We start from the raw sequence: 27,915 nt of genomic DNA, 5'->3' as shown, positions 1-27,915 counted from the left end.
ACTTTGGAGGCCTGGCCGAGCTATCAAGGAAGGAGTTGGTGCTCGGACTACGTGGTGTTGAGTTTGACAAGAAGTTTTGTGAAGCGTGTGTACGGAAAGCATTCAAGAACAAGTTTTTCGAGCTTGTCCGAGTACAAAGCAAAGGAGCAACTTGGCCTGATACACACTGACTTGTGTGGACCGATCTCTCCTGCATCCTTCAGTGGTAAGAAATATTTCATCTCTTTCATAGATGATTTCTCTCGAAAGACCTGGGTATATTTTTTGCAAGAAAAATCAAAGGCATTTGAAGCTTTTAAAAGGTTTAAAGTCATGGTGGAGAAAGAGACTAACAAGCAAATTAAAGCTTTGAGGTCGGACAGAGGTGGAGAATTCACATCGGCAGAGTTTATGGAATACTGTGAAGAGCAAGGTATAAAACGTTTTTTCACAGCTCCATATTCACCACAACAAAATGGAGTAGCTGAAAGAAAGAATCGGACTATTCTTGATATGGTCCGAGTTATGCTTAAAGGGAAGAATATGCCTGATAAGTTTTGGACAGAGGCAGTGCAGTGTGCTATATATATATAGAACAGGTGCCCACATTCAAAATTGGATGATGTGAAACCTCAAGAAGCATGGAGTGGACAAAAACCGAGTATACATCACTTCAAGATCTTCGGAAGCCTTGTTTACGGTCATGTTCCAGCTCAGCTCAGAACGAAGCTTGATGATAGGAGCAAGAAGTATATTTTGATCGGGTATGATGAAAAGGCAAAAGCCTACAAATTGTACAACCCTGTTACAGGCAAAATTCTGGTAAGTCAAGATGTCCAAGTAGATGAGGAAAGTGAGTGGAGCTGGAGTAACTCTGAAAAGACTTCGGGGAGCTCAAACTCTGAGAGGGAGAGCTCGGAGATAATAGGGAGAAGCTCGGATAGGACCAATGAGCATTCCGAGGAAGATGATGAACCTGAGCAGCTTAGAACTCGGAGCTTGCAAGACATCTACAACTCCACTAACGAGCTACATGTAGTATGTCTATTGACAGGAACAGAAGATATAAAATTTGAAGAGGCCGTACTTGATGAGAGATGGAAGAAAGCAATGGATGAGGAGATCAGATCAATTGAGAAGAGTGAGATGTGGAAGCTGACAGATTTACCCACCGGAGCTCGACCAATTGGTTTGAAGTGGGTATACAAAAGGAAGACAAATACAAATGGTGAAGTGGAGCGTTAAAAAGCTCGTCTTGTGGCGAAGGGTTATGGACAGCATAAAGGCATTGACTATGATGAGGTCTTTGCACCCGTAACAAGGATGGAAACGATCCGATTACTATTGTCCCTAGCAGCTCAGCATGGATGGAAGATACAACAAATGGATGTGAAGTCAGCATTCTTGAATGGGATGTTGGAGGAAGAAGTTTATGTGGAGCAACCTCTAAGGTACATGAGGAGAGGTGAAGAGAAGAAGGTGTTGAAGCTCAAGAAGGCGTTGTATGGTTTGAAGCAAGCTCCTCGAGTATGGAATGAGAGAATAGACACCTACTTCAAGAGAAATGGTTACGAACAATGTCCGTATGAGCATGCTCTCTATTTAAAGAAGTGCAAAGGAGATATATTGTTCGTTGCTCTATACGTGGGTGACTTGATATTCATGGGAAGCAAAGCTGAGCTAGTTGAGGAGTTTAAAGAAGTAATGAAGAGGGAGTTTGAGATGACCGACTTGGGCATCATGAAGTATTTTCTGGGTTTAGAGGTGGAGCAAAACACAACAGGTATTTTTGTGTCCCAGAAGAGGTATGCCGAGGAGATTTTGAGCAAGGCAAAGATGCTGAATTGCAATCCAGTTTCTACTCCCATGGAACCTGGAACGAAGTTATCTAAAAATGGAGAAACAGAAAGAGTTGATGCAAGCAGGTACCGAAGCCTAATCGGAAGTCTAAGGTATTTGACAAGTACAAGGCCCGACCTGATGCTAAGTTTGGGAATTGCAAGCCGCTTTATGGAGGATCCGAGGTATTCTCATTGGAAAGCATTAAAGAGGATACTAAGGTATGTGAAAGGGACGATGTCACTTGGACTGTGTTTCACTAAGTCGGACAACTACCGACTTATTGGATACTCGGACAGTGATTGGTGTGGAGATGTGGATGATCGGAAAAGCACAGCTGGGTACGTATTCTTCATGGGAAACACGGCTTTCACTTGGCTATCAAAGAAACAACCAATCGTAGCTCTATCAACGTGTGAAGCCGAGTATGTAGCAGCATCTTGGAGTGTCCAACATGCAGTTTGGCTTAGAAACTTGCTAAGCAAACTGGAGATTATGAAAGCTGAGAAAGTATTGATCCGAGTAGATAACAGGTAGGCAATCGAGTTAGCCAAAAATCCAATCAATCACGAAAGAAGTAAGCACATCAACGTCCGATTTCATTTCATCAGGGAGAAGGTGAAAGAAGGAAGCGTGGAGCTCGAACACGTAGGAAGTAAAGAGCAAGTAGCTGATATTTTCACAAAACCATTGCCTGCAACAACATTTCAGGAGTTAAGGAAGTTACTCGGAATGAAAGAAGAAGGAGAAATTTAAGCTTATGGGGGAGTTTTGTTGGATAATCTTAAATTTTAGAGATATCCGAGTTAGTTTATCTGTTTTGTTTGTTTCATTTTAGATAAGATAGTTTTTTGATAAGATCTGTTTTGATAAGATCTGTTTTGATAAGATATTTTGTTATCGTTTTTGATAATTCGGTACGTTGTACAATGACTATTTAAAGGCCATCTCTTATTCAATGAAAGTACAGTGAGTTGCTACGTTCACACAATTTTTAGTATTACTCGTCTCTTATTTTCTGCAATTGTCACCAAGAAAGATAGCATAGCCATAGGTAGATCGACGAGTGTCTGTGCAGCGAGCCCAATCAGCATCACTATAACCAAGAACCGCGGGAGAAGGTGAGCTGCAAAACATAAGTCCAAAGTGTTGTGTACCAAAAACATAACGGAGAATACGTTTGACAGCTTGAAAATGATCAATAGTAGGAGCCTGGAGAAATTGACTTACCGTGTTGACTGCATATGATAAATCAGGGCGAGTAATGGTTAAGTATTGTAAGGCCCCAACCAAAGAGCGGTACTGAGTTGGATCAGAGTAAGCCGCTCCATCACTGACAAGATGAAAACCGGCAGCCAATGGGTTCGAGACAGGTTTGGCCTCAAGCATCATAGCTCGGGAAAGCAGATCATGAGCATATTTGGCTTGTCCCAAGAACAAACCATCGGCAGTATAAGTGATCTCAAGACCAAGGAAGTAGCCAAGCTTTCCTATATATTTAATTGCAAACTCAGCATTAAGACGAGCAATAAATTGAGTGAGAAAGGGGGGATCACTTCCAGTAAGAATAATGTCATCCACATAAACCAAGAGGTAGAGAGTGATGCGCCCACGATAGAAGAAGAACAAGGATGGATCAGCCTTGTTGCAAATAAAACCAGAGCGCATTAGAAAAGAGCTCAAACGTTGAAACCAAGCACGGGGCACCTGTTTGAGCCCATAGAGAGCCTTGTTCAACCGGCAGACATGAGTCGGAAAATGAGGATCAACAAAGCCAGGAGGTTGTTCCATATAGACAGTTTCAGTGAGGTGGCCATGAAGAAAAGCATTTTTTACATCCAACTGATGAAGTGGCCAGCCATTAAGCACGGCAAGTGATAAAATAAGACGAATAGTAGTAGCCTTGACAACCGGACTGAAAGTGAGTGAGTAATCAAAACCTGGAATTTGCGTGAAACCTTGAGCCACCAAACGCGCTTTTAAGCGCTCAATAGTGCCGTCACTTTTGTGTTTGGTACGAAATACCCATTTACTACCAACAATATTAGGAGCAGATGGACGAGGGAGTAAGGTCCAAGTATGATTGTTATCAAGAGGAGAGAGCTCATCCTCCATTGCTGCCAACCATTGAGGATGCTTCATGGCGGATTTAAAACCCTTGGGATCAGCAGCAACATGCAAAGCAGTGAGAAAAGCAGTAGGCTGGTGATGAGCGAGGGCATAACGCAGATTAGGCCAAAAAATGCCATTCTGTGATCTAGTCTGCATACGAACAGCAGTCGGGGCTGGTTGAATAGAAGCATCAGAAGAAGCAGGCAACACTATATGAGAGGCCGATGTTGGGGATGGAGTCCGTGGAGGAGAGACAGGTTCCGATGAAGCAGGTACAATAGGTGGAGCAGGATGGGGAGCCAGAGCAACATCCAAGGAAACACATGATGGACAAGACAAAGTAGTAACTGGTGGTGGTCTCGTCGGAAGAATAGAGGAAGCAGACATCGAAGAAGACTTAAAGCCTGTGATTGGTTCATAAAATGAAGAAACCATAAGATCGATGCTAGAAGAAGGAGAACCTGCAAAAGGGAAGCAAATTTCATCAAATTGAGCATGGCGAGACACATAAATTCTAGAAGTGGTCAAATCTAAGCATTTGAATCCTTTGTGATGACTACTATAACCCAAAAATATGCAAGGAGAACTCCGAGGACTAAATTTATTTTTCATGTATGGGCGCAAGCATGGAAACACACGACAACCAAAAGGATGAAAATTAGCATATATAGGCGCAACTTGAAATAGAAGTGTGAATGGAATCTGGTCGGATAACACCTGAGAGGGAACACGATTAATAATATATACCGCAGAACTAAAAGAATCAACCCAATAACTAGTAGGAACATGTGACTGATACAACATTGCAAGACCAATCTCAAAAACATGTCTATGTTTCCGTTCAACCCGACCATTCTATGCTTGATTATGCGGGCATGAGAACCGATGAAGCACACCAAAAGAAGCAAATAAATCTTGTACTTTGTTATTCGTGAACTCGGTGCCATTGTCACTTTGGAAAACTTTAATAAATCGAGAAAATTAGTTTTCCACAAAGACTTTGAACTGAACAAGCACATCATAAAAATCTGATTTATGTCGTAATGGATAAAACCGGGTAAAGCGAGAGAAATCATCCACAAAAATAACAAAGTAAGAATATCCAACAATAGAAGCAACTGGAGATGGTCCCCATAAATCACAATGAATAAGATCAAGAACGGCAGAAACCCTTTTATTATTGTCATAAAAAACCAAACGTTTACTCTTAGCCATCTGACAAGTAGTGCAACAGATTGGCTTAGGCAAAATAGACGAAACATTTAAATAACCTTGCTGATTCAACTTATTAATAACATCAAAATTAACATGTCCCAAACGAGAGTGCCAAAGTTCAAAAGAGGCACGAGGCAGTGAAGAACTAGTAGTAAGCAACGCTTGTGGTCCTTGATCCATCACATAGAGTCCTTGATCACATCGTCCCCTTGCCAGAACTCTGCCTGTCTTTCGATTCTGAATAACAAAGGAGTCATCCACAAAAATGGCTTTAGCATGATTATCACGAGTCAGTTTGCTAACAGATACAAGATTTTTAGTTAGATGAGGCACAACCAAAACATCTAACAAAGGAACAGTATGTGATAAAGAACGAGAACCAACATGAGTAATATTTAAAGAGGTCCCATTACCCACAAAAACACGATCAGTACCATTATAATTTTGGGAATCAGTCAACTGAGACGAAGAAGGTGTCATGTGAGATGTGGCACCGGTGTCCATATACGAATCTGACTTGTTTGAGGTGTCCAACGAGCAACTGCCAGCAAATGCCTGAGCCAAATTAGCAGACTCAGAAGACCGATCCCAGGGAACCGGACATTTGTTAGCATAATGACCCTGTTCACAACAAATCTGACATCGAGGGACATAAGAGTTGCGACGACCAGAGTTGTTGCGACGTTGACGAGAACCACCATTAGAATTGCCACGGTTACCACCATTAGAACCATCATTGGAATGTCCACGGTTACCACTACGAGATGAATGATTGCCAGATGAGCGAGGTTGATTGTTCGCATAGAAGGCAGCTGGCTGAGAGGGCGTTGGTTCCTCACGAGATGCTTGAAAAATAGCATGGCTTTCGACCTTACAAAGAATATCAGTAAATCGAGGCAAAGGTACCTGATCAAGCTGACCTGTTGAAAAATTTGCATAGGAGGGACCAAGACCACGAAGGAACCAGTGTACTTTGTTATCATTAGCAATAGGAGCACCAATAGCAGCTAATTGATCACAAATAGTGCGAAATTTCTTTCCATATTCTGTCATAGAGATGGAACCACGACGCATGAGTTGAAGCTCGTCATAGAGGCGCAGTTCACGAGCCTTGCTGCGTGAAGCATAGGCAGTATGCAGAGCATTCCAAATATCCCGAGCAGTGTCAGCACTGAGTGTCTCAGAGAGGGCCTCCTCAGTCAAGGAGGAAAGTAGGAGACTGGTGACATTTCGATCTTGAGCTTGCCATTGAGCGAATCGAGGATTTGGAACAGAATCGAGGATCTGCAACGATGGTTCAACAGAACCATCAACAATGTGAAACAAATTCTGATTTTGAAGAAGAGAAGTAACCTGTTTACGCTAGAGAAGAAAATTCTTATAGTTAAGCCGAATGGTGATCATGTGAACTAAGGTAGCAAACGGCAGAGACGGAGGAGTGGTATCGTCATCCATGAGAGAGGACCGCAAGCAGAATTGGACGATCGCACGGTTGGGGGAGAATGCACGACCGTGGTGGCAGAGGGGAGGAGAGAAAAGACGTACGCAAACAAGGCCGATGACGGCACAAGGGTTTGGAGGCTAGGGTTTGGAACCGTAACCTGATACCATGTAAGATGTGATAAATCTCACCACAATTTGTGTGAGGCAATCAATATGATTTAAAGGAAAAAGATTACAATATAAAACAAGAAATTACATCATAATAATGAGAGAATAATTGGTAGGATATTAGTCTTGATAACTAGCTCTTAACACTAAGTATATTTTGGTCAATTTGAGGAATATATAAATATTTGTGATACTGTCAAACTTTCTATAGCCGGTTGAAATCAACATTTTCATTTTTCACTTTGGAATCAATGGTCTTGTCCCAGTTTATCACAAAGAATCACTAGAGCTTTTGCTTGTGGCAAAACACATTTTTTGGTCGTTGTTTTTACATTGCATTTTTTCCCCCATTGAAACGAAACTAATATGCAATTTATTGCTTTCAATTGACCATTTGTGTCCATCTTTCCACCATGCCATGATTTTTTTCTTGATGAAATTTCTTATCAGCGAAGTAATGGAATACTCAAGTAAGAATACATTGACTTAGTAAGTGCATATTATATTCCTAACAATCGCTGATCTCATGGCTATTTTAATTGCTAAATTTTATTGGTGGACATTTGATGTTCTATTTGAAAGTAACATTAGCAAATAGCAACAACGTTTTTGTGGCCAAACAATGTTGATAGGGCAATCTATAGTGGGACCAAAGTTTTGTTTAATTGGAGAAAGGGTGTTTTGTTAGTCTTTGCCATGGGTGGAGTTAGATATTGACCCAACGCGTTAAAAAGTAACAAGTTTCTAAACCTAATTATACGGGAAGCAAGGCAAGACCCTTCCCTCGATTTTTCTAAAGAATTGTGTGTAAAGTTAATTTTTTATATATATAAAATTAATACTTTCATATTTTGGTAATAGAATAATATAAGTCAAATTCATTGATACTACGTGTAAGTCTAAAAATTTACATTAAATCTTATACTTTCAACAATTTTTTATATAATGAAAATTTAACCAATTTAATTATTAAATTATGTAATATTATACTTAAGATCATGTATATCAAATTTTACATGATTACAAAATTATTTAGTAGTTCATCACATTACCTTATTTTAACATATAATATGATATTTAAAATATGTATAAATATTCATTTTTGAATAACATCTAAAAAAGTTTAAATCATGTAAAATTTGATATACATGATCTTGACTATAATATCTAATGAGATATTCTTTTTCAAGGGTCTTATTACAATGACAATGTCAATGATGATGCAAAGGGAACAGACTTATAATAAAGGTAAAAGGCTAAACCCCTTTTGAGCTATAGGTTAATAACTTAGTTCATTTCTTCTTTGTGTATATTTTTCTTTGCAAATATTTTCTTATTTTTTACCTTGTATATTTTTAGGTCAAGTAATGTAAGAACTTATTTCTTTGTAATTTTTATTTTTAGGGATATATATATATATATATATATATATAAATATTTTAAGGAAGGTGTAACTAAAAATTGAGGTATGGACTTCTACTGATTCTTCTAGCTAGATTTAGGATAATTATATTTTTAGAAGGAAAATTCAAAATTTAAATTGTAAGGTTGGTAGTCTTGAGTACAAGCTAACCTAACTTAAATTACATGTAGCCTATGTTAACTTAACTTGCATCACATGCTACCAAACCTTATACATATTTGTTCCCTCGATATGATCGAACATTTTTTAAGCATTTGAGAAATAAAATTCAGATTTCTCTCTCAAAAGTTCTAGTTCTCTTGAAAAAAAAAATTCTCCTTTTGAACTTTTATCAAGGAATTTTTTCTTGTGACAAATTTTTCACCTTCTTACTTATCTTCACTTGAAGGCACACCTCATCTCCGACCTTTCCTTCATTTTTGTTGAGTTTCTTGAAACTTGAGTATCATGAATGAGGATAGGGAGTATCATTGAAGCTAGTTGAAGAGAAATTACAATCATCTCCTCCATTAGTTTCATCAATATCACATAATTTAACAATTGGGTTAATTAATTTTGCATTATACAAAAAATTATTAAAAGTATAAGATTTAGTGTAAATTTTATATTTATACATAATGTCAAAAAATCTTGACTTTAGTTATATATATTAGTCTGTGATGAAAATTTCAAACTCACCTTATAATTTTGTCAAACATGTTATTATTACTCCTTCTAGGATCAAATATAAGAAGAAAAAAAATTAATTAATTCAGGCTGACTATAAAAATTATTTAACATCATTTAATTTTACTAATTCTATTTAAAAAAATAATCTATTTTTTTAAATTATCCTTCATTAAAACTTGATATCATGAATGAATATTTTAGAAATAATATAATTAAATTAGTTGAGATTTATTTACATTTTAAAAAATATATGATTTTTTTATATCAGAAATGTAAAGGAGTAATTTTTTTTTCTTATTTATAGAAATTAAATTCAATTACAATTTGTTTTTGTTCATAAGAATTACACAATAACATGTACTTAAAATTACATGCATACTATTTTAACTCATCATTATTGAGTCCCTCTGGTCACAAGGATATATAATAACTCATGCACTTTTCACTTCAATTAATTGAGGTAAACCTCCTGTTTATGGAAGACATGTTCGTTTAAAAATAAAACTGTATTTTCATACTCTATAATGAGGTTCATACTTTAAGAGGGAAACAAAGATTTTTTAATTTTATTTTTGACAAAACCATAAGAAAGGAGCACACTGATATCTACATTAGATATTCAGGATATGCATACAATAAGGTTTGTACATCGTTGACTGTAATATACTTTGACTTCAGACACCGTTTTTGTGCCATAGAATTTTACTTAAATTCTTTTAGTTTAATATAAAAAACACGTTTTGTTGTATTGGATAGAGCCATTGAGAGAGACTAACGACTAACGAGGGTGATATTTTATTATAATACTTAAAAATTGAAGCCATGCATAGTGTTATGCATACAAAAAAAAGTCAATTAAAAATACACAGATCGCAAGTATAGCTGTGCCAGGGGCTACTCGTAACAAAAACTAGGCCTCGTTAAATCATATTCTTATTCTTTAAGTATGTCCTAAAAAAAATCGATCTTGATTTATGTGAAAAGAAAAATATTTATGTCTAGATCTCATTATATAATTTGCATATCAACTAAATTAATTTTTTTTCTTTTAATTTAGGGATAAAAATTACTTTTAATTTCTCTAAAAATTTTGAAATTTAGGGTTTTTAAATTTTTTTTATTAAATTAGTCTGTATAAAATTACAACATGTTAAGGACAGATTTTTTTATTAAAATTCCGTTAGCTCCTGCATGACAAATGAACATACACGTGATAAACGAATTTTTTTTTTTTTTTTTTTTATGTAAATTCACTTTTAATCTTTCAAAAAAAATTGTATTAAATTAGCTATTGTAAAAGTAAAATAATTACGCTAAATCTAGCCTTTAAGAGATGCTAATTTCTTTTGTTCAAATTTTTTCTTAAAAGATTGGACAGTAGATTAATATACCTTCAAAAGTAATATTTCCACTAATAGTAGGCATTACCAAATATATACTCCATTAGTAAACATAATCAAACATATATTTCGTTAGTTAATAGATGATTTCTACCATAATAATGACTCATGAATATACAATCATTATAACAGTCAATAAAACAAAAAATAATAATTTAATTATAAACTGTCAACCTAAATAAAATGAAATTAACACCTCTCAAAAGACTAATAAACTCAACTTGTTTTATTTTTACAAGAACTAATTTAATACTAAAAGAAAAAATTGGAAGACCAGAAGTGAATTTAAATTTTTTTATAGGGACAACTAAACTTTTTGTTTACCATGTGTATTTTCGTTTGCCACATAAGATAATGTCATTAATGAAGTTATAAGAAAGGATCAATCTTTATGTTATAATTTTAGAGAGACTAATTTAATACAAAAAAAAAATTGAGGACCAAAAATAAATTTAAATTTTTTTAGAGGAACTAAAAATAACTTTAATTTTTTAATTTATTTAATTTAATCTCTGTAATTAAAGGTCTAATTTAATTCCTTAATTTTTTTTTTAAATAATGCCATGTGATTCTTTTTGTTCAAATCGAAACTAACAACATTTAAGTTTTGTATAGATAATAATAATAATAATGTATTTTTTATGTGTCAGGTATATAAATAGTTAACGTTATTAATTTCAATTTGACAAAAAATTATATTCTATCATTTTTGAATTAAGAAATCAAATTAAAATTTTCAATAATAGAGAGAGTAAATTAAATTCAATGAAGTATGAAGTATGAAAAGAGTAATTTAACCTTACTTGTATTAAAAGCTGAAGCATTTACCTTACCTTATGAGAAAAATTGAGGTATTGGTCAAAGATACGTAAAGAATTGAGTATGGTTCTCAACATGAACGACTGACTTTGAGGAACAAAAGTCACTTTTTTTTTATTTTATTTATAGATATCTAGAAATCTCATTACTTTCTTATGATTGAATTTTGCAAGAGATCAACTTTTGCAAGTATTATTACGATGTTTGAAAGGATTTAATTATTTTAATTATTTACTTTCAATAAAAATATATATTTTTTTTATTTCTCCAAATAGAACATATTTGACATATTTCACTAATTTTATTTTGGAAATATGTTTGATGAAAGAATGTAATTTTTATATCATGTATTTGTTTATGAAAAAAAATTATAATAATGATAATAATGTTTGACATACTATTTTTAACTTTTATTACTAACACTACATTAATCATAAACAAAATAATGTGAAAATAATGTTCATTCAAACTTCTTAATCAAATTTATTATAGTGAAAATGATGTTGATTCAAACTTCTTAATCAAATTTAATATAGTGCATAAATGCACTTAAAGTGAAATTAATAAGTTCTAATTCACATTTATGTCGATTACTCAAAAGACATGAAAAAGATAGATTAAATAAAATAGTTTTTATGAAGACAGTTCATAACCCTTCGAAAAAAAATGAAGACAGTTCATTAAAATAATAATAATAATAATAAATTGGCTACATGAAAATAATTAAAGTTTACACCGATAACTGAACAACTAAAATATGGGTCAACACCACAAGGTTCAAACAATCCATACTTTAAATTTTATATTATTATTATTATTATTTATGTATTAAATATGAACTTTTATTTTACATGAAGTTTTTTTGAGTTTTTTGAAAATTTTTAATTTCTTATCTAATTAATTTTTTTTTACTTATCATGATTATTTATTAATTAAATTTTAATATTTTAAAATAAATATCAATAAATAAAAATAATATTATTTTGTAATATAAATTATTTATCAAAATTTTAAATATAATTTATATGTTTAAAAATATTTATTTATAAATTCTTTAAATATAATTTATATATTTAAACAATATTTATATATATATATATATATATAATTTATTATAAATTTTAGTTACTAAAATACTATATATAAATAAATCTTAATTGTACTGACTCTCTTAACACTTTTCCCGATCTAAAATATTATACGTATTTTGCGTCCAAGAGACATAATTATAGTGATATCAAATATTTTATAAGAACAACATCATTTGGGTTGAACACAAATTAGTCTATTCTTACATCAATATATTAAATCGCATATTTCATATATCAAAAATTAAAACATGTAACGCATGCATGAATTATAATTTACAAATTATGCTTTTTATTTTCCTATCTCTTTTTTTTTTTTTTTAAAGGAAGTTTTCCTATCTTCTAGTACCATAATTTGAGACGGAAATTCTCATGCTTCTACCCCAATTGTCAAACATATTAGTTTAAGAATAAAACAGTATTTTTCATCCTCTATGCATAAGACCAATGAGGCAGTTTCCCTGCCAACCCCATTTAAGCTCTTAATTTTTTTTAATATTTTTAAAATTATTAGATGATAAATTTTAATTTATTATATTGTGTGGAGTTAGTTTATTAGTAAAATTATGTAATTCAAAAATATGTATATATATATATTGTTGTAGGTTATTTAATAATTTTTATTACTCATTTTATAAATTATAAGAAAAATAATTTTACATTTGCTTTGAAATCAAATAAAAAAATGACATTGAAATTTATATCGAGATTAAATTTTATAAATATAGTATGATCCATAAAAAAAATATTTTGATAAAAATATTAGTGATGACCTCACACATTCATATGAATATTAATTCTTTTGGTTATTGTAAAAATGGTTTTGAATATTGCGCATGCATATTAAATCAATTTTTTCCTTTTATTCATATCTTCTTTGGGGAAAAAAAAGTTAAATAAGAAAACACTTTTCAATTTTATTTTAATTTTTTAATACTTTGACTTTTGGCTTTTTTATTTAAAAATCAATGCTTGAAATTTTTAAAAGAGCATGAAAGGGAAAAAATATTATATTATTTTATATTACTCATGAAACAAATTTAAGTTTTAATGAACTTTAATTCGATATTAGTGGTGCTGATTTATTTTTCCTAGATTGAAGGTATCAAAATAAACACTAAAAAAGTTAATGCCATATTAAAAGTATTGAACTATATTAATATTTCAAACTGTATAAAGATAGAATATTATTAATAATATTTGTAATTATTGTCATTAGTAAAAGATTTTAAAAAAAAATTCAAATTGATATCAATTACCTTGTAAGTGATTGGATGAATTAATATATAGTGAAATATTTTTTAATATTTAACAGAATACATGCAAACAGCACACCAAAATCTGCATAAGACAGTCACGACATGCATACAATAAGGTTTGTACATCGTTGTTGACTGTAAATACTTTGACTTTAGACGCTTTTTTCTGCCACAGAATTTTACTTAAATTCTAGAAGTATAATATAAAACAGGTTTCTTTCCATTATAATACTTCAATTTTGAAGGCATGCACAATGCTACGCATTAAAAGAAAAATAAAAGTCAATTCAAAAACACAAATATTCGTGTAAGGCAAGATTTTGGCTTCTTTAGATTTTTCAAAATTTGAAGACTTAAAAATTTAAATATAACTTTATTTTAAAGAATTGCTTATATTTTTTTTTTCTTTTTACTATACATTTTTAGTTGTTAAAACTTGATCTGAATTTTCTTAATAATTATAGTATTGATACTAAGTAGTCTATTCATTAGCAAAAATACTAATTAATATGATATGAAATTGATGTATTCATCACAGAAGAAAATAAGAAAGCAATGGAGATGAGGAATCAAATTATTATCAATACTCATATAAAAGTGATTCTTTATTTTTGTATATATAACTTTTTTTTTTTGAAGTATTAGTAAGTTTTAAACACTTTTAATCACACAGTAATAGGGAATATTTCGATCTCACCGATTATAATAAAAATAATAATAATGTTAAACTAAGACGCGTTGGTTTGTTGCAGTTGTAGCCAGCCATGACTATTTATTATTTAATGAGATGAGATACGTATTGAATAAATAAAAAAGCGTGTGGATTCAAAGCACGTGGTCTTCAATGTACTATTGAGTTAACAGAACCGAAAGTGGAATCGTTTTTATTTAGCATCCGAGGTTAAACGAATATGTTTCTTCACCTTTTCAACCAAAGAACAATTCAAAACACACACAAGTAACACATAACATAAGAAGGTTCCTAGAAGTAACCCCCTATTCATTTGGTCACATGACATCATAACAAACGCGTTTTAACTCATGTCTTCCTTTTCTATTCCCACTTTTCTCGTACCATGTCCAATCCAATTCTCTTTTCTTCATTCACTTTGTTCTCTCAATTCACCTTCTTGTGGTCTAAAGAAAAAAGGGTAGTCATGTTTCTTTGTAGATCAATATCAAAATCAATTCTCTTTGTGTTTGGGTTTGTGTTGCTTCTCTCTGGAGCCAATGGTATTCGATCTATTGCCACAGAGAAAGGTTATGATGAAAGTGAGGTTCAAGTTGATCCCTTTGTGCAATTCAGAGAGGCCCCAGAATACAGAAACCAACGAAAGTGCAGTCTAGTTGACACAAACAATGTGAAAATGGTCTGTGACCCTTCACTTGTGCATATTGCCTTGACCATTGATTGGCAGTACCTAAGAGGGTCCATTGCTGCAGTGCACTCTGTGGTGAAACACACTTCATGCCCTCAGAATCTCTTCTTTCACTTCATTGCATCAGATGCAAGATTGGAGAGCAGGGATGAGTTTGTCAGGATTCTTCATTCCTCATTTCCTTCCATGAGATTCAAAGTTCATGAGTTCAAAGAGAGTCTAGTTGAAAACCTCATATCTCCTTCAATTAGGGAAGCACTTGACAACCCCCTCAACTATGCAAGAACTTATCTGGCTGATTTGCTTGATCACTGCATTGAGAGGGTTATATACTTGGACTCTGATGTCATAGTTGTTGATGATGTTCAAGAGCTGTGGAAGGTTTCTTTGACAGGGTCAAGAGTCATTGGTGCTCCCGAGTATTGTCATGCAAACTTCACCAGATATTTCTCCTATGAGTTTTGGTCAAGTGAAGAATTTTCTGAGGTCTTTGCAGGGAAAAGGCCTTGTTACTTCAACACTGGGGTGATGGTAATGGACTTGGTGAGGTGGAGGGAGGGTGACTACACAAGGAGGATTGAGAAGTGGATGGAGATTCAGAAGGAGAGAAGGATCTATACATTAGGATCACTCCCTCCTTTTTTGTTGGTTTTTGGTGGTGATGTTGAGGCCATTGAACATAGATGGAACCAACATGGATTAGGTGGGGATAATGTTAGAAATAGTTGCAGGACTTTGCATCCTGGTCCTGTTAGTTTGTTGCATTGGAGTGGCAAAGGGAAACCATGGGATAGGCTTGATGCCAAGAGGCCTTGTTCAGTGGACTTTCTTTGGGCACCTTATGATCTCTACATACCCCATCACCACAAGAGAATTGCTATTGGCACTACACATTCATCATTTTAGGATAAAATTTTATATATTGGTTCATTCCGATTCTTTTGTTCTGAATATTTTTTGTGTATAGACAGAACACTCAAAAGATTTTGTAATGTTTGTTGATACATATTCAATAGTTTAGTAAGAGAGAACATCATGAGGAACACGATGATACGCAATTGAATAAGATATGAGTTATGTTTTCATGTGTTATCCCTGTAAAGATATTTATTGAATGAAAAGGAATAGCAGAGCAAACAAAACATGTCAAAAATTAAATCAACCCCAAAAGTAAACCAACTCTTTGGACTCCTAGAAAATACGATCTGATTTCAACGATCTGATTTCAACGATCTGATTCAAATTTTCACTCAATTATGCACATCTAGCATACTTTTTCACAGAATCATGTTTGAACTGGATATGACTACTATAAACAATAAATTTCTTCATACAAGTGCCATGTATGATTTCTATGGACAATAAAGTTCTTCATCCGAATGCCAAATATGACTACTATGAGTAGCAAAACTTTCCTCTCCACTTTGGTTATATTAGAACAATCTTGTATCAGTTAATCAATGTTCATGATTATTTTTTTGATATTACCCTTGAAAAGGAACATTGGTTCCAACAATTTCATCCCATTTGCCCAAACAATTACAGATATTTTAAATAAAGTACGTAGGCATACAAAAGTACAAAAAGTTCACACCCCTTTTATCTCTAAAGATGAGATGTCCCAACCAGACAGTTGTTCTATCTTTATTGTCCATTCAATCTGCTCTAAATGACCCCCTTTATGCTGGATTGTTGCCAGGTAATCATAAAAAAATTAATTTTTCGGGAATTTTAAACCAAGTTAATGATCAACTTTTGGACTAGTTATTATCACTGTGGTTCTCTGTTAAACTTTAATTTTGCGAATAAAGATATTTACAGTGTTTCTCTTGTAAACTTTGATTTTTGAGAATAAAGATATGTATGACAATCAGACAATCAGACATGTGTTTACCATTTACTATTAAAGAAAAAATATTATTGCATTAAGAATGTGAATTTTTATCCAATTCAATCTTATAAAACTCATTTTTTAAGTAAAGATTGTTTTCTCTTATATATTATATTTTAGTCATTTTATTAGTCATTGTGAAGTCTCATAACACAGCCACTGAAATTGTATTACTTAGCTGTAAGTCATAGAGAAAAGAGAAGAGGGAGGGGAAGCCAACATGAAGATAAAAATGTTGCAAGAACAATTATGATTAAACAACATTATGTTCCTACAATCAAGTATAGCATGTGAAAAATTAGAATATTGGACCAATGTCTAGCTGGCTAAGCAAAACAAAAGCTAAAGAAAATACACATCACGTGCTAAATTTGGAAAATATCAATTTTGTGTGCATCTGTGAAGTTAGCATACCGAAGTATAACTAAGATGAATTTCGATCAGGACAAATAAGTTCCAAAGTTCAATCAGTTTAGAACTAAAAATATACAAAAAAAATAATATGAAAATAAAATGGTCTATAATCTAAAATGTTTATCCAAATTCTAGTGTCGATAAAATTCGAGATTTCTCAATATGCATTGGTTTGGAAACATTAGTACATTATTACAAGAAAACAAAAGATGACAAAACTAAAAAAAAATTCAGCTAAGTGGAAAGGGTGATGTCAAGCTATAACAACCTTCTCAGAATGGCGAGTTTCCACTTCAAAGACGACTAGTTATTCTTATTCTTTCTAGGTAAGCTTATTTGTTAAGAAATTAAGATGGAAAATATTATTTAAACACATTGTTAATACATTTTACCGTGATTAAATATGTTTTTAATACAAAATTATTATTAATTCATTTTCAAAGGACAAGATACTTTATAAAATTAACCCAATGGGGTTAAATGATATATAAAGTATTAAATTATGCTTCATTAAATAATTAATAGGTGATAAAATATTTGATCTTATACATATAAATAGAAGGTTCACCTTGATCTTGCACCACTTATTATTCTTGTAAGACAACATCCATTACTTGAAAGTCATGTCATAATTCATGACTCAAAAACAAAATGAATGAAAAGCATACAAAGAAAATAAAATAATAATAATAATAATAATAATAAAGAGAAACAAATAAATCGTGTATCTTCAAATGTCCAAAGATTCCAATACCTGCATTTCAAAAAATGTCAATATTAAATTAAAATTTATTGTATAATAAATCAACAAAAAATATATTAAAAAAAGTAACTGATATTAAAACTCTACATAGAGAAATAATGAATTGGTATATATAATACCATTTTAAAAAATAGTAAATAAATGATTTAGCCATAATAATTATCTATTTTTTCTTGCTAAAGTTTTATCTTTGTTCATTATATAAAAATGCTTCTTTTTTGTCATGAAAATATGGTTGGACAAAAGTAAGACAATGGTATGTAAAGTGTGGCTGCAGAAAAATAAAAAGAGAAATAAAATATTTAATAAGAGAATAAGTATAAAAAGAAAGAAATAATAGGCAAGAAAATATTGACTTACCTATAATTTAATTTTGATTTTCATCATTAATGGTAAATATTTCAAAAAAAAAAAAAAAAACTAACAATACGGTCAAAGCTCAAAACCACCAAAGAACGGAGCATGCAAGGCGTGGTTAAAAGAAAAAAAAAATATAAATATATATATATATATATATATATGATTTTAATTATTCTAATTAATTCAAAATAACTTAAAATATATTATTATAAAATAGTCTTAATTATGTTAATTTAATTATTTTAATAAAAATATTTTTTTTTCAAATTATTTTATTATATTTATATATTTTATGAAATAAAATAAAATTTTCAGTGATTAATGCAGTGTTTGTTGTCATATATTTATTATAAAAGATTATATAGTAATAATAATAATAATAAACATAAAACATGACCCTAAGTTCAATTGTCATCATTAGTACTCAAATATAACGATTCAACTATTAAAATCAATCTAGTAATAGAAATTTAGAGAAGCATGTCCAGAATCTTAAGTTCAGTTAGATTAAAAAAAGTGTAATATAGCAATTCATTATTATTATTATTATTATTATTATTATTATTATTATTATTATTATATATTTAGGATTAATTATTATAAAATCATGATAAAGAAAAACAAAATATCACAACTACTAAAAAAATTCATAATGTTAATAAATTGATTATCATATCATATTATATAAAATCAAAATTCTTTTAACATTTAATGATTTAACCAAATAATTTAATCATAATGAATCTATGTTATAATCATTTTAATCTTTACAATGCTCATACTTATATAATTCAAATCTATAATAGATAATAAATTTTAAATATATAAATCATATTGTAACTATAAAAATTAATAAATAAATATTTTTATCATATAAATTATATTCTATATTTTTAATAAAAAATTATTTTTAACTATTAATAATTTTTAAAAACATTGAAAACTAATTAAAATTAAAAATGAAAAATATGATTAAAAAAGTAAAATATTATCAACAAATCATTATTTTGAGTGGTATTGAACTCGATCTTAAAGTTTTATATTCAAATTTTTTTATATAGAAAAACATGATTGAATGAAAAGATCCCACTAAAAGTGTCCCATCAGGTTTTCAATAAAGATTTTAAAATAATAAAAAAAAAACTCTTTCAAACACTTGTTTTAAAAAGACAACTAAAATCACTCTCATTAAACAATAATCCTAGAAACACTCACTAAAAATAATTATTTTAGTTTATATAGAGAGGCTAAATGAGATAATATTTTTTTTTATTATCATTAAAATAGTTTATATAAATTAATTTTACATATTAGTTTTTATTTTATAAATATACTTTTTCATAGCACAAGATAACTAATATTGAATATAATTAAATCTTTTAAAAAAAACCTATTAAACAAATTTTAAGATAAAAAGCGATTTAAAATATTTATGAATTAGGTGAAGAAAGGAAAACTTGGAGAAAAAAATGTTATTGTAAACTTTAAGAAAGATAAATAAATTGAAACACCTAATTAGTATTTGATAAGTAAGTCATCTACTCTTTTCCATGTTTTATTATTGGTTAGTGGTTATTATGTGAATATATCAGGGGTTGCCACGATAATGACTTTGTTGTGTGACTAGGGAGTATTCAGTGATGCAATGTTACATGTAGTTGTCATGATAACAAGGGTTGCCCTCTTATTCACGTAATGTCATGTGAAAGATGAGAAGCTAATTTTGCCCGATCAAGCTATGTTTGATTATCCATTTGAAATTTCTAATTTCAGTTAGTTGGTCTCAAACACAGTACTTATATATTTGACAATTTTTTTTTCCCTTTAAGTTGAGTGTGAGTGTAAATTACAAGCTAACTTTAGTTAAACAAAAGCTAAAAAAAATGTTACTTTTATTTGAAAATTTAAACTCAACTCAATTTAACTTTCTAACTATAATTCAAACACACACACACTCTTTTATGAGAATGGCTGAGATTGGTTTGCTTAACCTAAAATTAATAATCCATAAAAAATTATATACATGTTTGGATACCAGTTGAAAGTCACATTCAACAAAAACAATATGTTTAGACGAAAAAAAAAAAGCAGTTTAGTTCAACTCAACTAGTTTCGGTTGAGTAGAATTCCCAAACACAGTATAAATGGTGGAGACTAGTTCCTCCCACTTGATTTGTTACGGCCTATATTTACCTTCAATTTTGTTTCAAATATAAGACGTGATGTTATCTTTATCCGAAACCACATTATTGATGCAAGCATAAGCAAGAAGCAAGGAGGGCAAGTGATTACTTCACACTCAGTTTTTTCGTTGAATAGAAATTTTTTTATGGGAAGGGGAAGGGATGAAAAGAAGAAGAGGAAGAAAAGAATATACATGGCTATCACCTTCTCTACAAGTCTACAACAGTCCAACAACACAGCTCAGATGCAATCTATTTTCCAACCCTCTTAAGTGGTGGCCCAATAACATACACCTGCCAACAGAAAGAAAACCTCAAGGTGATTAGACACAAGAAATACTAGGCTCCACTGATTAGGCAGAGTGAAGAAAATATGTCTTTATGTGCTTACAAAATGTTATAAAACCAGACTAAACCGGCCAGTTCAACTAGGCACTGGTTCAGTCATCGGTTCAAATAACCCAATAAATCAGTGAAGAAAAGAAACAGGTTTGAACCAGTTTTTCTAAATGATTTTTTTGTTTACACATGGATTGTTATTATTTAACTATTATTATGAATTCTTTTATCTTGAAGGACATGTAATATCTTATGCTATTATTTTATATTATTTTATTATTAAAACATATATTTAATTATTACCGGTTTGACTCCTGTCTGAAACATGAACTAGTTGCCTACACTGTTCAGTGATTAGTCGAGTTTTGAAAAACATTAATGTATATAATTAATTTTAGAATATGAAATCACTGGGATCTAAGCAAACATTTTAGAAGTGCAATGAGAAAGACATGTGCTGACCAGAAAAGTAGCTTTGCTAGGTAATCACGTGAAGTGGCTACTGTATTACTAAACTCATCACTATTGTCTACGTTTCCTTCTACTGATTGTTCCATGAAATTAGAGGTAGCATCATCCGCAAAGAATCTTTTCAATACGTTTTGAACGAGTTGGTGAATTATATCCTCCACTTCTACTGACGAAGGCCGAGAAAGTTCAGTCACCTGTCAAAAATATTCATAAAGTAAGACAAGAGACAGTACCCACATTAATGGAAATGAGCAAGGAAGAGGAAGAAAAGACTTTCAATTGCAATAGAATGCAAATTAAATATGTGCAGTGAGGCATTACCATCTCAGGATCAAGAGACCTAAGATATTCCAACAAATTGTTCCAATTTCCCTTGTCATACTCTAATCGCATCATTTCCTGCTTCTGGGCATTCAGCTCCTGAAAACAAAAGGCAACATTTTTACATAATCTTTCATTCTTTGAGCTTGCCTCTTAAATAATCCCAGATGAGTAATAAAATCACTTCTTTTGGAGCACAGACTACAAGGGTGAAAGTAAGGTCAATCTTTAGACTACACCAGTGGAGTGGTGACTCCTTACAATGTTAATCACATTATGCCCATCGAAAGGAGCGTTAATTACATGGCATTAAGCCTTAAGAAGACAAAAGTTTAAACAGGCATTGGCGCATTGCTTTTCATTCCTCCTGCAAGAAATTTCCTTTTTGCTGTTTCCATTAATAACTTTCTAGGTAGTTGAAGCAAATCTCAGTATCTCACTATTTATACTTTAAATTTGGGCAAGCTTGGTTGGAGGAGTTTGGAGAGGAAGAGAAGGAATTCCTTTTCATTCTTGCTGAAAGAAATTTCCTTTGTGTTGTTTCCATTAATAAATTTCTGGGAAGTTGAAGCAATCTCAGTATATCACTATTTATACTTTAAGTTTGGGCATGCTTGGATGGAAGAGTTTGGACTGGAAGTAAAGGAAGGAGTAGCATCTTCATTTTAAGTAAGAATTCCTCTTATTTGAGAAATTTTAAAAAATGAGAAACTATCACCCACTATTCATTTTTTATAATTTTCCCAACTTAAATTGAAAATTATCTTTACCTTCCCTTCCTTTCCTCCCCTCCAGAATCCTCAATCCAAAACTACCCTTGGGAGAAAAAATCACAGTTCTGTTGCAGTAGAAGTTAAACACATATGAATTGCAGTAGAAGTTAAACACACATGACTATCAGAAAAATCCATATTGAGTCATGTATACTTGGCAAGAACATAACAAGCAAACATTTTACATGCTCCAATAACAATTCACCCATTAAAATGAGATCCTTGTTCAAAATTCCAATACACCAATTCCATCTAACTTACCATAGGATAGATATTAAATAGAGGTCTATAGTCTGATCTATTTAATAAAAAGATTCGGTTTAGATTTTTAAAACAACATATTTATTTAAAAAAAAAACTAGGCTAAACTTATAACAAAGCCTATTAGACATGATAAGTCAACCTATTTATTTATATAATATGATAAAAAAATTAATATACATATTACATTATTAATAATATAATTAAATAAATAAATTTATAATACAAAAAATCAAATTATCAATATTTTTGACATTTCCATTATACTTAACGTTTTACATATTCCATTTTTGTACAAAAATAAGAAATCGAAAATAAAAATTTTAACAATTGCATCTTTGCTTGTTCTTTTTCTTGATCTTCATGGTTGGTTATTTAAAATATTTCAAATGGGATCAAGGAGTTATTTAGAATGTTTTCATCATCGTCTATGTGTGAGTTTACGTTATGGATATGCATGAGTTGTTCCTCTTGTATTAGTTTCTTATTTTTCTTTTAAAATCTAAATTTTAATAATAATGAAGTAAACTATTTTAAAAAATTCAGGTGAAACCTATGAAAAGGCATATGATAGATAATAGACTAGACTTAGCTTTAATTTCATAAAATATATTCGCCCTTTATATTCAAAGTCCGACTCAACCAATTCTCATCCCTATTTAGTATTTACCATACACAAACATAAGAAGCAGACATTTTACAAGCACCAAGTATAAAACCCCCATTAAGATGAGGCCCTTTTCTTTTTACAAATCTCCCATACAAAAACTCAAAATCCAACCTAAGGCACCTCTCTCACACCACCCTTCTAAATGCAGCAATTCCAGAATCATTGTGTTAACAAAATTAATCTAAAGAAAAAGAAAAGGAAGGGTTACCTCCGTGACACTTATCAACTGAGACTGCAACTGCTGAATGTAACTCAAAGCTTGAGGAGGCAAATCTGCAAACTCTTTGATGCTAGAACTGCTACTGCTACTTTCCAAATCATTAACAACCTCAATTTTCTCACAACCCTCATCTTGCGCTCCATCCTTCACCTTCAAAAACTCCAAACGCGTTTCACAATCTGACCCTTCATCCCCAGAATCCGATATATCCAGATTCCTCGTCAGAGACATCCTGTACTCCGCATTCCATAGAGTGTACCTAACCAAAAAAAAAAAAAAAAGAAGTCATAATGATGCATAATTGCGGTGATTGCAAAATTGTGATGATCCAAATAGAATAGAATCGAATAGGAAATAGGTACCCGGTGATGATGGAGGAGAAGAGGAGGCGGTGGAGGGGGCGTTTGGAGACGGAGACGGTGACGGAGAAGTGGTCGGAGGGGAGGAGGCCGAGCATGGTGGAGATGGTCTGCTTCATGGAGTCGCGGGCGGAGGGGGAGACGCCCTTCGAGATGGCGGAGTTGTCGAGGGGCTCGATGCGGCGGAGCATGGCGGCGATGACGGAGAAGCCGCGGTCGAAGGAGGGGTTGCGCGTGGAGACGGCGTCGTCGGGGAAGCAGGAGGCCAGGAGGCGGAGGCGGCGGCGCGTGAGGAGGAGGACGGCGGGGGGAGGCTTGGGAGGGAGGAAGTGGGAGAGTGAGCCGCCGGTGACGCGTGGGTGGATGACAGGTCGAAACGAGAGTGCCATGAAAACTGTGGCTGAAGCTCAACCCCAACCCAAAGGTATCTATCTGATATCTCTCTCTATCTATCTCCTTTTCGCTTCCAACGCTGCGTTTTTTGTTTACATTTCACTCACGCACCCAATCCTCCTCTATTTTCTCTTTTATACTTGTGCAATTATTCTAAAATTCCTCTTTTTATTATTTAAATATTTTATTTACTCTTTTTATTTTTAAAGCTAAATAATTTTCTTCTTCTATCTAATTGAGATTGATAGCGTTAATTTTGAAAGAAAAAAAAAACATTGTTATTTGTACAGAAACTTTTCTACTCAAAATAAAATGTATTTTTCAGAAGAAGAAAAAAAACTTTCAAATATATTTCTGAGTTTATATTTAAACATTTTCATATTTTTCTCTCTGCTAGAGAAGCTTAAACGGGAAATACTTTATTGTATTGTCTTGAAACATTAAAGAACTGCCTGTGGACCAAAAAACCATTAAAGAACTCTTCGAGAAACATTAAGAAGCAAAATTTAACTTTTAAATAATAGAGGGACTAAATTAAATAAATTGTTTAATTATATTCTTAATATTTAAGTATTATAATTGTGTGATTTTACTTTTTAAAATTTTAATTGAAAAATTTTAATATCTCAAATATTATAAATAATTTTAATTTTTTTCATTAAAATTTTAACAATTTTAAATTTATAATATATTTATAGATAAATTAACAATTTTACAAATATAAATTAGTATAAATTATTCATTTAAATTTGAAGAGCTAAAATGGAATAATTGAAGCACTGGGTACAACCGCGGTAGCACTGAACCGGATGCTTTGCTCGTGCGAGTTGCGTGGTCCTCCACTCGTGTGCTCTTTTAGAGCGTGTTTGGTATAACTAAAAATAGGAAAAAAACAAATAACGAGACGGAGATTAGATATGTCTGATTTAAGAGAAATATAAAAACAAATAGGAAAGTGATAAATGAAATATATATAAAGTATTAAAACTGGTTTGTAATCCGTTATTTTCAAACTTAATTGATTTAGGTTTTGGTTTAATTAATTATATAAAAACAATAAATAATTCAATATACTTTTTTTTTTTTTTTGCCACGAATATGAATATGATTGATCCGGTGAAACTCAATAATTAATTTGTATTCATGAATTCATAGACAATATTCTCACTGATCTTTTATTTTTCTCTTATTTCCTTTACTGAACATATCTATTTTTTTATTTCTCATTTAATTTTTTTATTTAACTATTTTCCCTATTTTGACTTAATCAAATACAGAATTAGAGAAATAATATTACATTTTAAGAGCATTTCTTTTTATTCAAGCGATATATATAGATAAATTATAAATCCTAAATCTTCAATTATAGTTATAATTATAATCCCACTAAGAGATAATAACTATATATATTATTGTATATATATACAGTAGTTTAATATTAATAGTGTAAACGTAGATAGTCAATATTAATAGTGTAAACGTAAATAGTCAATCAAACAAAAATTATAAAAGAAATGTTATACCAAGGGTAGCTCAAAATAACATTATCATCCTCAACATGACTCCCCAAAGAATTTATTCTCCAACTTATCCTTACTCTACTCTTGTAAAAAGTATGATCATCGTAATCCAACCATAAAGAAACATGTAAGGATAAACTTACAAAAAAATAACATAACAAGTATAGAAATAAGGTATAACTATACTACCAACATCAACATATAACTCACACAAAACAACTCATCATGTCACATTATATTCGAATCAATATTATTATTGTTGTTGATAATAAAATTCTTTCTCCATTTATATTCAAACTCATCTTAGCATATATATGATAGATTTATTTTAATCATAGGTGTGACCAGGGGTTAGAATCTTAGTTAGTTAGTGGGTCAATTGTTTGTTTCCATAACAAACTTATATGTATATATAACAGATATAGTGTTAACAAATTAATGATAATGAAATAAAGAAAATATTTTTCCTCCTATTTTTTTTCTGTGTTCTTCCTCCTTTCTGGTTTTTCTTTTCACCTTTCATGGTTGATACCAATTATATGATGGTATCAAAGCTCTTCTTTTGAAGAGCTTTGTTGCGCATGTTAATACCCTAAAATCATTCTCCTTTTATCTTTTGATCGTTATTTCTATTTCTTTCGTCTCTCATAATATGAACAGACAAGAAGATTCATCTCTGAATATACATAGTCCCTATTATCTCCATCTTGGAGAAAATCTAGCAACAGCTTTGGTTTCTTTGATTCTTTATTCATCCAATTACAACTCGTGGAGTTGTTCTATGCTTACAGCTTTGAGTGCGAAGAACAAATTTGAATTCATTGACAGCTCGATTCAAATACTTGTGTCAACAGACTCACAATATACAGTTTGGAAGAGGTGCAATAACATGGTGGTTTCATGGTTAGTTCATTCTGTTTCTCCTCTGATAAGACAAAGCATATTATGGATGGATAATGCACAAGAAATCTGGAAAGATTTAGAGTCACGATATTCCCAAGGAGATCTTTTGAGAATTTCAAATTTACAACAAGAAATAACTTCCATCAGGCAAGGTGATAGATCCATAACTGATTATTTTACTAGATTACGCATAATTTGGGATGAATTGGAAAGCTATAGACCCGATACTATGTGTGTGTGTGTGATCCAAAGTGTTCATGTAATGCACTCACCACTGTCTTAGAGAGAAAGAAACAGGATCGAGTTATGCAATGTCTTAGGGGACTGAACGATCAATTCAACATTGTTAGGTCCAATATTCTAATGATGGAACCATTGCCTAGAATTGATAAAGTCTTTTCTTATGTTGTTCAACAAGAAAGACAAATAACCAATAATGATCTATTGGGAAATACTAGTATAATTAATGCAATAAACACTAATTCATCAAATTCCCAACTTTCTTGCAATTTTTGTGGTAAAGATGGCCATACTACTGACAAATGTTATAGGAAAAATGGTTTTCCTCTGAATTTTTCTTCTAAAGGAAGCAGAGCTGGCTCAGGAGGGTTTGGTCGAGGAAATTCAAATGGTAAAGGCACTAAGGTTTGTACTCATTGTGGTTTCACTAATCACACTGTGGATGAGTGTCATAAGAAGCATGGATATCCACCTGGGCACAAATATCACAAATCAAATGGTTCATCAATAAACAATGCCAATGTTTTGAGGGCAAAAAATAGTAATACTAAAGCAACACAAAATGAAGATGCTCAAGATATAGATGTTCGACTGACTTCTAAATAATATAAAGACTTAATGGAATTACTACAACAACAAGGAACCTCTCTTCAGGGTGACTCACATGTAAATCATATTGGGACCATCACTATTCCTAAATATGCACCTATAGGTAATATGTTATCAATTACTTATAATGTAAACAAGGTGTGCAACAATGCTTGGATTCTGGACTTAGGTGCTACAAATCATGTTACTTCTTCTATCAATCTGTATTCTTCCTATAGAAAGATAAATCATGTTATTGTTAAACTTCCTACTGGTCATACAATCACGGCAACACATGCTGAAATTGTTAAATTTTCTAATTCATTCTATCTTGAGGATGTTCTTTACATACTCACTTTTCAATTTAATTAACAAGATTTCCATATCTAAAATGCCAATTTCCTTGCCTTGTAAGCTAAATTTTGTGGGCAATGATTTTTTTATTCAAGATAT

The 27,915-nt window shown here is 31.6% G+C and overlaps 2 protein-coding genes across 2 annotated transcripts; one reads left to right on the top strand and one right to left on the bottom strand.

Annotated features, from left to right (window-relative positions):
• The first annotated feature begins 14,351 nt into the window (after positions 1-14,351).
• On the top strand, positions 14,352-15,951 carry LOC109817432 (putative galacturonosyltransferase-like 10). The gene has a single exon (XM_020382668.3). The coding sequence runs from the start codon at positions 14,491-14,493 to the stop codon at positions 15,697-15,699; it is 1,209 nt and encodes a 402-aa protein (XP_020238257.1). The 5' UTR covers positions 14,352-14,490; the 3' UTR covers positions 15,700-15,951.
• A 1,628-nt stretch (positions 15,952-17,579) lies between these two features.
• On the bottom strand, positions 17,580-24,337 carry LOC109817430 (seed maturation-like protein). The gene is made up of 6 exons (XM_029275225.2): positions 23,822-24,337; positions 23,448-23,718; positions 21,536-21,634; positions 21,206-21,408; positions 20,610-20,698; positions 17,580-17,852 (listed from the first exon to the last, which is right to left on the bottom strand). The coding sequence occupies exons 1-5, from the start codon at positions 24,205-24,207 to the stop codon at positions 20,623-20,625; spliced, it is 1,035 nt and encodes a 344-aa protein (XP_029131058.2). The 5' UTR covers positions 24,208-24,337; the 3' UTR covers positions 17,580-17,852; positions 20,610-20,622.
• Between the last annotated feature and the right edge of the window lie 3,578 nt (positions 24,338-27,915).

This window comes from Cajanus cajan, chromosome 2, assembly GCF_000230855.2.
Source record: "Cajanus cajan strain Asha chromosome 2, NIPB_CcT2T_4, whole genome shotgun sequence".
Taxonomy (NCBI): domain Eukaryota; kingdom Viridiplantae; phylum Streptophyta; class Magnoliopsida; order Fabales; family Fabaceae; genus Cajanus; species Cajanus cajan.
Note: the sequence above shows the minus strand (reverse complement) of the source record. Positions and strands in the feature narration are given on the sequence as shown.

What these genes read in the sequence shown, in the direction of transcription:
- LOC109817432 (XM_020382668.3), top strand. Translation starts at nt 14,491, where the DNA reads ATGTCCAATCCAATTCTCTTTTCTTCATTCACTTTGTTCTCTCAATTC.
- LOC109817430 (XM_029275225.2), bottom strand. Translation starts at nt 24,207, where the DNA reads ATGGCACTCTCGTTTCGACCTGTCATCCACCCACGCGTCACCGGCGGC. An exon ending in TTCTCCTCCATCATCACCGG is followed by an intron (nt 23,719 to 23,821) that starts GTACCTATTTCC and finishes TTTTTTGGTTAG; the next exon opens with GTACACTCTATGGAATGCGG. An exon ending in CTAGCAAAGCTACTTTTCTG is followed by an intron (nt 20,699 to 21,205) that starts GTCAGCACATGT and finishes TTCTGTTGGCAG; the next exon opens with GTGTATGTTATTGGGCCACC.